The sequence below is a fragment of the Poeciliopsis prolifica genome, unplaced genomic scaffold, assembly GCF_027474105.1.
Source record: "Poeciliopsis prolifica strain line A6 unplaced genomic scaffold, Auburn_PproV2 SCAFFOLD001, whole genome shotgun sequence".
Lineage (NCBI taxonomy): Eukaryota > Metazoa > Chordata > Actinopteri > Cyprinodontiformes > Poeciliidae > Poeciliopsis > Poeciliopsis prolifica.
The window spans coordinates 10499510-10512386 of record NW_026562376.1 but is presented as its reverse complement, the minus strand read 5'-3'; the positions used below and the strand labels follow the sequence as shown (position 1 = coordinate 10512386).

The 12877-nt window shown below is 41.4% G+C and overlaps 2 protein-coding genes across 3 annotated transcripts; one reads left to right on the top strand and one right to left on the bottom strand.

Moving 5' to 3' along the window:
• Positions 1-1585: 1585 nt before the first annotated feature.
• On the top strand, positions 1586-3834 carry LOC129365790 (glycine cleavage system H protein, mitochondrial-like). The gene is made up of 5 exons (XM_055039266.1): positions 1586-1755; positions 1907-1989; positions 2068-2131; positions 2491-2622; positions 3294-3834. The coding sequence occupies exons 1-5, from the start codon at positions 1605-1607 to the stop codon at positions 3389-3391; spliced, it is 528 nt and encodes a 175-aa protein (XP_054895241.1). The 5' UTR covers positions 1586-1604; the 3' UTR covers positions 3392-3834.
• Positions 3831-10679, bottom strand: si:ch1073-390k14.1 (deoxyribodipyrimidine photo-lyase). 2 transcript variants are annotated; one of them, XM_055039250.1, is made up of 10 exons: positions 10384-10679; positions 10099-10140; positions 8442-9093; positions 8018-8329; positions 7756-7928; positions 7466-7550; positions 7137-7369; positions 6852-7046; positions 6187-6412; positions 3831-6100 (listed from the first exon to the last, which is right to left on the bottom strand). In XM_055039250.1, the coding sequence occupies exons 1-10, from the start codon at positions 10603-10605 to the stop codon at positions 5556-5558; spliced, it is 2685 nt and encodes an 894-aa protein (XP_054895225.1). In that variant the 5' UTR covers positions 10606-10679; the 3' UTR covers positions 3831-5555. The 2 variants fall into 2 exon arrangements, with proteins under 2 accessions (XP_054895225.1, XP_054895229.1); XM_055039254.1 differs by lacking the exon at positions 10099-10140.
• Positions 10680-12877: the final 2198 nt, after the last annotated feature.

Genomic DNA, 12877 nt, shown 5'->3' with positions numbered 1-12877 from the left:
ATTCACTTTGAATAGGACACCAATCCCTCGTATTCCTGCAAGGAATAAGTGAATATAGAAAATGGTTAATTCCAAATAAGTAGCCGTAAAAAGTCAATAGCCTGATGAACACTTTTGGCTTTCCATTTGATTTCACACACAACTGTTCATTATAGTGGAAATGAAAAATTTTGTTTTAATGCATCACAACTATAAGATTTGAATCAATTATGTTCACAGTAAAATAGTGTGTATATATATATATATATAAAAATTCCCTTCTCACCCACCGCGGGTGGTTCTTATCCTCTGAGCTCGGGTCCTCTACCAGAGGCCTGGGAGCTTGAGAGTTCTGCGCAGTATCTTGGCTGTGCCAAGGACTGCACATTTCTGGACTGAGATGTCTGATGTTGTTCCTGGGATCTGTTGTAGCCACTGCTCCAGTTTGGGGGTTACTGCCCCGAGGGCCCCGATGACCACAGGCACCACTGTGGTCTTCACCTTCCAGGCCCTCTCCAGTTCTTCCCTGAGGCCCTGGTATTTCTCCAGTTTCTCGTGCTCCTTTTTCCTGATGTTGCAATCACTTGGTATTGCTACATCTACCACAACGGCTTTCCTCTGTTGTTTATCCACTACGACAATGTCTGGTTGGTTTGCCATTACCATTTTGTCTGTCTGGATCTGGAAGTCCCACAGGATCTTAGCTCTGGCGTTCTCCACCACCTTTGGGGGTGTTTCCCACTTTGATCTCGGGGTTTCCAGTCCATATTCTGCACAGATGTTTCTGTACACTATGCCTGCCACTTGGTTATGTCGTTCCATGTACGCTTTCCCTACCAGTATCTTGCACCCTGCTGTGATGTGCTGGACTGTCTCAGGGGCCTCCTTGCACAACCTACACCTTGGGTCTTGTCTGGTGTGGTAGATCTGGGCCTCTATTGCTCTGGTGTTTAGGGCCTGTTCCTGGGCGGCCAGGATGAGGGCCTCTGTGCTGTCCTTGAGTCCAGCTTTTTCCAGCCATTGGTAGGATTTACTGATATCAGCCACTTGGGTTATTTGCTGGTGGTATATATATATATATATGAAGAATAGAATAATAGAATTTTTGTTCACTAATATGGAACTTAACATTTGAAGAACTTCATTAAGCTTGGATTTGGATTTGGGATTTGGGGTAGAATAAAAAATACCTTTCAAAAATTGAGTTTTCTATTAAATTGGAATTAAATCTAAGGTTTAGATACAAAGTATCAAATAAAACAAGAGTAATCAATTAAATATTAGTGATGAACCTATATTTTAATAAATAAAAAAATAGCATTTCAAATCCAATTTGCAGTAACGAGTGTAAAATAAGTTCTGAAATCGGGAAAATGTTTTCATCATTGGTGGCCGCAAAAGTTCAAGGTAAAATTTACATGTGTAAATGCAGATATGTGTCAGCATTTAATACAGCAGTATCAACCAAAACACAATTATCTACTTTAGGTGTTTTAGATTCCAGAAAGAAAAAAATGTTTTCTTGTACCTCAACCATGGCCAGTAGATGGCAGCAAAGCGCCTTTGACGTCTCTTAAGACACCGCAGAGTAAGTGGAGTCCCTCGCTCATCAGATAGCGGCAGAGATGGCCGCCTGTGGTTTGTTCCGCTCATTTTCTTTCAACTTTTCCACAGTTTGGCCTTTATTTACCCGCTCGCCGCTGCTCTCTCCTCTGAGGCTGGCACCTACAGCTTATAATGGGAGAACACTAGCTTCTTCAAGCCGATTATCAGCAGGTATTTGTCCTTGGATTTGTTTAGACTAGCTCGTTACTCTGCATAGCAGCACCAACAGGAGGGGGAAAGGACATGGCAGAATGTCAGCTCTGCTACATGTGTGGTTATCACACACACCAAAGACTACAGAGTCTGTTGTTTTGTCTTACAGCACTTAAATTCACAGACAAACACGAATGGATTCGAGTAGAAGATAATGGAACAGGTACAGTCGGCATCAGCAACTTTGCACAAGTAAGTTTCCAATCTCCCACATGCCCTGAAGTGAATGATTCCAGAGTGATCTTTGACCCTGCTATTGATCACTTGCAGGAGGCGCTGGGGGATGTAGTCTACTGTGGCCTACCAGAGGTGGGAACACAGCTTGCCCAGCAGGGTATGAAGTTTTCTACATGGTTTTGTGAACCCAGTTGCATACACTGGACAGTTTTAGCAGTGATTTTTTTCTTTTTAAAACATCACATCACTGTTTCATAGAAAACACCAGATAAATTGCAAAAAAATTATAATTCTCTGTTAGAGGAAGACTTTTCTGGTAAATGGTTAAAATGACTGTTTATAATGCTGGTTCTTGAAAGAGTCATTTTAGTTTAGATACGTCAATGATCTAAACTTGACATATTGCTTTTGAACTATGTCAATGAGCTTACATGGCAAAGTTTAATGAATAAATCAGCTAAGCTATGAAAATAATAATTCTAAAAAGACTAACCATTTATGTATATATTTTCTCAGATGAGTTTGGAGCTCTGGAAAGTGTCAAGGCAGCAAGTGAACTTTATTCACCCTTGACTGGAGAAGTTGTAGAGGTCAACACACTACTGGCAGACAACCCCGGTTTGGTCAACAAATCCTGCTATAAAGATGGTGAGGATGCTCACAAACTGACATGCATGTCTGTCTTGCTGACGCCTTAAGCTATGTGAAAAGGAGATAGTTCTTGTGTTCAATGAAAAAGTATGTCAAGTTTCTTTTTAAAATGTGTAATTCCTAAATTGCTACTCGGCTCATGATGTGAAACATACCAATCCATGACACTGGAACATTTAGCTCAACTGAACAGATGAATGTGCTTTTCTGAAACACAAGCTTGACAGTTTAGCTTTAGGTAATACTGCTGTTTGTGTTCAGGCAAAGCAAAAAAAAAAAAACAAAAAAAACATATCTCAAAAATAGCAAATGTTGCTTTTACTAAATATTGTTTTTCTCGAGGCCACATGATTCTTTTGTTGGACAATAGATGGCAGCATTGTACAAAATATCCTTTTACCAGCAATAATAAAAACTTTTTTTTACTTCTAAGAAAGCCTAAAAAAGCCAGTTTGACATAAAAACAATAAAAATATAATTTGCTCTGAATTATAATTTTAAAAATGCAATGCCAACTAAAAATGTCTTGGGTTTCTTAATTTCTTGAAATATATTTTAAGAACTTTACTGTTTTACATATTGAAGAAATATTTCTAACTCGTGTCTCAAAAAGCAAACCCGTGCAGCTTGTTCATTGTTAAATCACATCTTGCACTGATTTTCTTTAGGTTGGCTGATGAAGATGACGATTGCAAAACCCGCAGAGCTCGACGCTCTAATGGACGAGGCAGCATATGAGAGATACATCCACTCTATTGAGGACTAACTTTGGGTTGTTTTAACGATTATTATGCTCCTGCTTTATTTCCATCATTACAGGCAGGGAGGAGCATTTGATGTGCCTCTCAGTTCCATCACAATGCTTAGCATCCAGCAGCAAAGGTTTACAGCTCTGTACTGCTGATGTGCCCGGGCTGTAGAAATGTGAACTTTAGAAATTCTTTACCTACTGAAAACGACTGACTTTAGGGGACCTCTCAGTCTGCACTGACTAAAAATCCTCACTTCTTACAGCTACACAATCTTTAAGCTGACAAAAAGAAATCAAGTAAAAAAAGATTCCAAGCATTTCAGTCAAACCTGAAATTCAGCCTTTGTATACGTAGACTTAAAAAGCACTTTGGTCTTCATGGTATTAATTTGGTTTGTGAACACTGTGGATATGGTACCTGTGTAATAGAAAAAAATAAACATTTCCTTACTCATTGAGTTTGTGTGAATTTTATTTCCGAACTTTCAGACGGTATATTAAAAGCAAAATCGGTTTACAGTTTGTACATCTTTGGTTGTTGTTGTGGCTGCACCAAGTCATACAGAGAAACAACCAGCTTCCAGCATCACATAAGACATACAAAATACTTGATCCAAAATGCAACAAGACAGGAAAATGATAACCACCTCAACCAGCAGGCCCCGGCAGCAGATGATGGGTGGAGAAACACGGCAGCTTTGGCTTTAATAATTGATTTGACAACGGAATAAACTGCTCAGGCTTTAACGCCACATTAGGAAGAGATGCATCTGTTGGTTAACAGGGACTATGGTAGAAGTATGTGAATTTATATAATAGCTTAGTGAATTTTTGATTGAAAAATATGCAGCTTTTATACCAATGGAGGTAGGAAACAAGTTCTCAATATTCAATCATATTTTTGTGTGAATAATTCACACAAAGTAGCAGGTACTTTCTGTGGCACTAAAATGATACACATTTTAATTTTTTTTTGGGAGCTTCCAGATGAAATTCGATGTCCCTTCAATAGTTGTGTAAATGCTAAATGGAGTCCATTTGTGTTCAATCTTGGTATAAATAGTTGTTCTGAGAAGGTCTAAGAGGTTTGTTAGAGAAATAACAGCATCATAAAGGCCAATATCAAATTGGAATACTTAAGGACAATGTGGAAGACTTTAAAGGATTTCGATATTTTACAGAGCATTGTTCACACTGACACATCATCAAACCTTTCAAGACATCTCCGTCCCCCTGAACTGACTGGCCAGGTAAAATCTCTATTAAACAGGGAAGCAACAAAGAAGCTCTTATTAACGTTGATGGAGCAGCAGAGATCCATAAGTCAGTTGGGAAAATAGTTGTACCTTCCAAAGAAGAGTGACAAGACAAAGAGCAGACAGCAGGTGGAAGAAGATGACACCGAAACTGGACTATCTGGTCAATATGTACATTATGCATGGCTGAAAATTAATATTGGACATCACCCTGAACATCCCATCCTCAGGGTGGATGACAGTGGTGGCTTCATTTTGCGGATGCAGGAATATGGAAACTGGTTAAGAGTTGATGGGAAAGTGAATGGAGCCAAAGGCAATCACTGTTTTCCAGGAAGAAAAGCTATGGGAAGCTAAAAATAGAACAACCCTAAAAACAGCAAAAGATGCAGTGGAACAGATTAAATCAAAGAATATACACGTCTGAATGGCCCTGTCAAAGTTCAAACCTAAATCCAACTAAAAATCTGTGGCAACCTGAAAATTGGACCTCAGAAAATTTGTCACAGATTCTCTTCATTGTAACTACTTTACAAAGAAGAATAAGATTACATTTCCAAATCAAAGGAGTATGCATCAATTTCCTTCGATTTCATAGTTGCGCACTGCATTATACTGATGTGTTATATAAAATCCCACTGCAGTACCTTGTGGTTCTAATGTAGAAAAATGTGAAAAAGTTTTCAAAGACTTTTTTTTTCTTTGAATACAGAAATTTGCAGTACAATAAGTCAACTGCAATCTCAACCAACATTGTAGTGTGCATGTAGAGGGATGGAAGCTGCGTGTGGAGACAGCTTTAGAAAATACACCAGCAATGTTTTAAAACCCAACCAAGAGAAGTACATTTCTAAACTTGCACATTTTTAACAGTACAATTTTCTAACTTCGATCCTGGAAGTATTTCATGTTTCTTCTCTGGTTCAGTTCCTTGAAGCGATGACACCACCGGGGACAATAGAGAACTTGTCCTTGGCTGTTGGAGTCCTTCTGGCCCTTCCCCGGTTTGACGGAGCCGGAGGGAGTCCCTCCATTCTGCGGTAATCCCTCTCCAGTCTCTCCTGTCTCTGTGCCCCCTCGTACATCACACTGGCTGTAAAGTCCGTCTCATTTAGGAACGCTATGGTCTCGTCCCTCTTACGGCTCACATATCCTTTCAGCACTGCGTTATAAGGGTTTGAGGCAGCATCTGCGTCCGGGTCTTCCAGCTGGTGTTTGAATTCCATGCGGGTGATGACAGGCAGCAGGAACTGTTTCCCCTCCGACACCACAGCCCCGTCCCTTTGAGACACACCTAGAGCCTCAGACAGAAGGCGTTTGGGCAAAGGCACCAAATCACAGCCTGAGCGCTTGTCAACATACTGTTGGAACTGCTTGCGCACCAGAGCTACATCTTGTAGAGATTTGCTCCTCTGCTCCTCTAGATTGGTAACTATTCGTTCAGGATACGTCTGGCCAAACACCACACCTAAGAGGCAACAGAAAATATGAAAGTGAGCAAAGGCCCCTGAATCAGAAGTTGTTCAACCTAAAAACAGTTGATAAATTTCTCACCTGCTCGCCGCAGAATAGATGCAGGACATTTCCAGGGTTTGTGTATGAGCTCGTCTGGCAAAGCTGCAAGCTCAGGACACCATTTCCTGACATAGCTGCCGTACGGGTCACAGGTCATTGCTGCATCAACTGGGTGCATCACAAAGTTCCAGTGATCCAGGCCACACATACCACCATTCTGCCACATCATAGCATCGATAGCAACATCTGCATCCACGAGGGTGTCCTAAACATGAATAAATGCTTGATGCAGTTCAGTAAGTTTTAGGTTTTTAATGTTATACATGTTTCTCCCAGTCAAAGGTAGGGAGAATAAAAGTTTTTCAAAGCTGAGTTCTGGAGGTTTACAAATTTCTAAATACTAAGCATAAAACCAGAGCTGATCAAATGCAGCTCAAGTTTATGACAAACCAATGAAATAGCCCTTACAAAGTTGTAAGCTACAAATACATTAGCATCATCATCAGCCACTTCTGGTGGATGAACCACAATATTTTGTTGCCTTGTTCACCTCACCAGAATGGATACCTCATTCCTCAGAGCTAAAATATGCAACTGCTGAGTTATTTCATTCCTCGGTTTTCGTAGCGTCTTCTTCCAGGTCTTAAACCCCAGGGCCAAGTTCCCAACATAAGAAAACATTTTTGCATCTTCAAGATGCTTACCTGGAACCAGCGATAGCCTTCTTGCCAAGGCATATGAAGATAGGCAATGAGAAAAGATGCCACTACATGTCGCATGTAGTTGTTCATCCAGCCTGTCAGCCACAGCTGCCTCATGGCTGCATCAACTAGAGGGTAGCCAGTTTTACCTTTCTGCCAAGCCTTTAGGTGGCGGCAATCAGTGCTCCAACGTAAAGCCTGCAAGTCACAGAAAATGAATAATTCTTTGCAACTAATACAAAGAATTATATACAATGATAATGTGCTAATATAACAGTGTATCTTAACCTTGTAGGGAGGTCTGAGTGATTCCCAGGGCAGATCAGGAAACAGTGTTAGCTGCCAGTAAGCCAAATCCCTCCAGGCCAGCTTCCGTTGGAACTTTGGGGGTCGACACCTGGCTCCTTTGGCATCCCATAGCAGCCAGCGTGGACTGAGCTGACCGAAGTGCAGGTAGGGAGACAGACAGCTGGTGTTCGGAGCATCTGCCCTGCCTGACTCTTTTTCATATCTATACACACCTAGAAATTGAAGGAATAAACATACGCAACTATTTAATAGCTTTCCAAGTAAAACTGCAATGCAATTTATGTTTGATAGACACAGAGACACTTCACCATCATGAAGAAAAGCTTCCAGTTGGGCGTGTGCTCCATCTTCACTAAAGTCCCAGGACTTGCGAATGTTTTCAGCCCAGTCAATCTGTAGACAAAAATAAGAACACCATCACATTACAACTGCAAACCTTTGAAAATCTCTCCAGTTCAATTTATCATCTGAACATGTAAGCACCGTCGCTCATTTGAAAAGCTACCAAGACATAAGTTCCAGCTAAAAGGAGAGACAGGGCAAGCAGAGGCTTTTTAGTTTTTGAACTGTTAACAAGTTATTTAGTTTCTGTGCTCACAATTGTGCCATCCTTCCTGCGTGGCATGCGTGCGAGACCAAGCATGTCCAATGGGACACCTGGTGGCCAGCAGGTAGGTGAAGGAAGAGACACTGGTGGGTCCAGAGGAACACCTAGAGAAGCTCCTGGGTTTTGTCTGCAGCAGTTCATGAAATGAGACACTGAACCGATGCCTACGTCACAGAGAAAAAAAAAGTACAACCTGATCAAAATGTTTGCATTTCATTTTAGCTATAATATAGTGAATTTTGTCAGTACATACCTCTGAGCCCCACGCCCTCTGTGCTGACAGAAAACGGATCTCTGAGACAGTACGAGTGGAACATTTTACATTCAACTCCTTCTTTGTGCAGGGCTGAAAAGACCACATCATCCCTCTCCTTCAGCCACGGTTCGTACAAAGCATTAGCCATTACAGTTTGTGCCCCGGTTTCCTTTACTAATGTTTTCAGCGCATGCAGTGAAGATCCGTCTTTGTTCCCATCTGCACTGGCTTTGATAAAGATGAGATGGCTGCCAATCCGCTCCAGGGAGGCACAAAAGCAAGACAAAGCCTGATGAAGCCAGTATTTACCTGTTACATAAAGGACATTTAGTTAGTGAATACACTAGAGATTAAGATTGTATCAACTTTCAGCTGTGTTGAAACTTCACAAACAAAATATCTGAGTCTTAGGGCAACTTACAAGCTCCCCCCATAGCAAGGGTGACCCCTGGACCCTCCTCCTCCTCAGGACTCCAAATAAAGACAGGAATGACAGGTGCACCCAACTCAAGACATCTGATAAGAGCAGGATTATCACAGAGTCTAAGGTCTCTCCTGAACCAAAGTAAAACAGGTGGTGGCGCTGATGGAGAACGGGTTAAACCTACAATCTGCTGGGCAGCTGCTTTTCGCCGTTGCCGCCTATTTTTAGAACATTTCGGTTTCTTTGTTAGATTCAAATCTCCCTCCTTCATAACTTGGCCACTTACGGATGCTGTGTTTGGAATAGAAAATGAAGTAGAGGAATCTGGAACATAAAGAGCCTGGCTTGTTCCAAGTGATTTGTCATCAACACCTTCAACATGTGTACTTTTATAAATTTGGTTCTCTCTGAAGTTTTCCTTACTGCCGGACATTGACTGCGCCACAAAGGCACTCTTTTCTCTGCCAGGCGCATCTTCTTGTTGGGTGCTACTATTTACTTGAGATTTTGCATTTGAGTTGAGTGCAACACTGCTTGCATTGCCTCCGACTCCAAGGTGAGGGGGCAATTGGTTCGGGGTTGATATCTGCTGATCCTTCATTTCCAGAAGAGAAAGAGCCAGAGCAAACTCCAGGTCGTCATCCTCCGTCTAGAAAAAAAAATACAAGAAAGTGTTGGTGTTCAATGAAAACAAAAATATATTTGCATAAACAACGATGCACAAATAACTACTTTTTTTTTTTGAAGGACCACATCAGAAGTGTTTGGCTCCAATCATTAAGGTTCATTGATAACTGATATATACATTGTAGGTGTTTTATGCTTCCGACAGTTAATTCAAGTGACTAAAATACCTCCTCAAGTTATCCAGAGGCCTGGTAATGACTCATTAGTTAGGTGTGTTGAGCAAGAATGATATGTGCCTTTAAGCCCCAAATTTGGAGACTTTGTTCCTCAAAGTATCAGGTACAGTATCCTAGATACACTGTACCTTAACTGAGCAAATTTTTAATTTAGGCATGTTCCAAATTCAACCCAGACAGGTATCTCCATCTCAAATCCTCAAGAGATATCGCTTGCAATTTTTACATAGATCTCTGCTCGATCAAATGGTTGAATTATCTCTTCAGCATGCCATCAAGTTTGGCAGAGGCCCGGTAACGACCCAATTGTTGGATCTAGATGTGCTGGAGCAGGGATGCATCTAAACGCTGCATAGCAGTAGCTCTTGAGGACTGTAGCTGCAGACCTCTGACTCAGACCATTGTGCTGTCAAATCCAATAGATGCTTAAGGTGATGACAGACGTCAGAAAAACAGTTTGCCAAAGGAAACTTTCAGAAAAACTGACTGTAGCACCTGACACATGACTAAATTTACTCATGAAAAAGTTTCACAATACACACATTTAGTTAAACACAAAAATAAGCAAGCTGCATGATGCCATTTATGATGAGATGCAATTCATGGGAGAATCTGAATTAACCGTTTGACAGGTAGGACATACCATGAAACAGGTTCTGCGACATACTGATCGATTAGGACTGAATACAAAGACACGCCACACTTTTTAGATTTATTTGTTTCAAATCAAACATGCAAAAAAACAGAAAACAAGCGAAAACATTAAAAGTTTAAAATAACGTATAACTTACTTCACACTTTACACCTATTCCCTCATTTGTGTTGAAATAATACTTGAAAAAAAACATTATTGTACATACATGTTATTGACGAGCCTCAATCAGTGGTAACTTTTTTTTTAGCAAGCAAGAATATTGATAATTATGAAGCAAAAATCGATGAAAAAGATCAAAACTAACAACACAGTTTGATGTTACCACGTTGTAAATTTGTAAACTACTGTTGGAAAGTTTTAAACTATTTTGCTCCGAGGTTAATGACATTAACTTATTTATTAACTGTGTTCCCTCACTGACCTTTGAGAAATATCCCTGGTAGATGGAACCGAGGACGGAGTGCAGCCGGATGTTGGCCGTAGACAGCGGCTTGATGATGGACGGAAACTGTGACCGCGTCTCTTGGTGCCCCAGGATGGACACACACATCGCGAAGAAGCCCTCCGGGTCTTCTCGACCCGCCAGCACCTCCCTCAGCATCTGCCTGACAGCAGCTCGGTCACCGGCGGCGGAGTGCGGCATCTCACATGAGAACAGTGACGGTGCAGTTCACGTAAAACTGCGCTAAAGTGAAATGTAACTGGCGGACATGAAGTTCTCTGCCACCAGTTCTCGTTACCAAACACCAGCTGACTAGTAGTTACAAAAGCCATGTGTGTGTGTGTTTTATAACCTATGTAGTAAGTCGACCCTACCAGTAGAGGGAGCAAAAACGTTACGAAAAGCAGACAAAAAAAAGTCGAGTGAAACTGCTTCGCCGTGTGAGTAACAGAAGGAACTCCTTATTTACGTTTCTTTAATTAGATAGAAGGTGGATGAATTCATGGTTTAGAAAAGTAACTGTCTGCAGCATACTCTCTCTGCTTGTTTCTGAGCTGTTCTTGATTTTAACAAGTTAGGCAGAAAGTTCATGCGTGGGCTCCAGAAGTCTAAACACAATCAAACTCAGTTTTGATAGATATGTTGCTGTGAAATCATGTCCTTTGTGTTTTCATTTTATTATTTTTTTTTTGCAAAGCTTTAATCTCGACAAGGGTTTGCTCCTTTTCCGTTGTGCACGCTGTGATGAGAAAGCAAGAAACAAAAAAGAAAAGAAAAAAAAAAAACAAAGCCAGGAGACAGTGTACCCAGCAGTGAATTTTTAATCATGGTCTGCATTCCCTGCTGTTTAAGGGTCGCTAAGTAATTGATTTTTCTAATGAGACAACGTGCAAATTTTGAACACAAGCAGCAGGGGGTGGTGGTTCCCAGACTTGTAGACCAACTTGCAAAGAAAAAAGAAAAAAACAGAAGAAGATTAGAAGCAGTATCAAAAAATGTGACTTTAGACTTCAGCATCAAGGGCCTAGTTTTTTTTTTTTTTTCTAACTTCCATGTGAAGAGCAGGGACAAGAGCTCTGGTATGTGAGGAAGGCAACCCAGAAAGAGAGGAAGAAGGGAAAAAGATTGAGAGAGAGGGAGAATCAATAGTGTTTAGACAGAGAAGTGGAGTCTAAGTGTGTGATCAATAGAGAGCAGAGAGGAGAGATTAGCTGCTTTTCTCCCTCAAACTAACACTGACAAATTGGTGAATTGGTGTATCGGCCCTTGGGCTAAACGGATTGACCTGCTGTTTCCATGTTCCACCGTGTACTGTCAATAAAGATCTGTGTTCGTTGCGACTCTCAATGAAGAGAGTGAATGAAGCAACCAGAGGAGAGGAAAAGGCGAATGGACAGCAGGAAACAAAATGTAAGAAGTGCAACCTCAGGTAAGGCTGGATGCACACAAAATGTCCTCACCTCTGTCTCATTAACAAACACACGCGCATTCACACGTGCAGCCTCGTGCACAGTGTTATAAAACCATAATAACATCTCCAGGAAAATTAATGGAAAGACAGATTAAAAACTAAGTGAGGAGAAACGGGGCAGTGGTGTAGCTATTTGCAACTCATAAATCATCCTGACACACCCACGTGCATGTCGACACATGCGCGTGTGTGTGCATATACACACACACTCACACACGTACTGTAATTAACCACAGGCTATTTACTCTCTCCTGCTGTAAATTAGACATGCAGACACAGTTATTACATTAGGGGAATCTGCCATGCAGAATGCTAACAGGAAGAGGAGGGTGGCGGGACACACAGGTACACAACACAAGCAGCTCGTATAAAAATAAACACACACACACACCTGCATGTACACAAGAAAGAAGCTATGGAAGAATCATAGACTGACAGGAGTGAAAATGAAGCTGCAGCACAGAGAATAGGGGCCCCCAGCTCTTTGTTCCCTGCTGCATTTCATTATCTGAAACGCCAGCCGACACACACACGACTAACGCTCACACAGACACACGCAAACGCACCTCCCCCTCCCCTAAAGCTGTCTGCCTTCCACTCTATGCACACCGCATACACACATAAAAAAAGAAGAGGAAAATAGAGATACTGCGTCAGTGCCATTCACTGGCATCTTTAGTCGGTCATGACAAGCATGTCTGCATGGTCATCTTTAAATCAGCAAGTGCAGAAGCTGCTCTGAGTTTCCCTCATCTCTTCTTTAAAGAAAGCACTGTCCCATAACTTCCATGTTTAAATACAACAAAAAAGATGCGTGGGCTTGATTGAAGAAAGTATTGGTATTCTATCTGGGGGAGCTTTAAACAGTTTTTCTTTTTTATTCTTGCTGCCTCTCTGTATGTCCTCTTGTTTCCCCTGCCTCCCTCACCCCTCTCTGTCCCTCTGTTTTCCCACGGTGATCGATAGCTCATTACAATCATTGACTGCAGCTCATCAGCACCT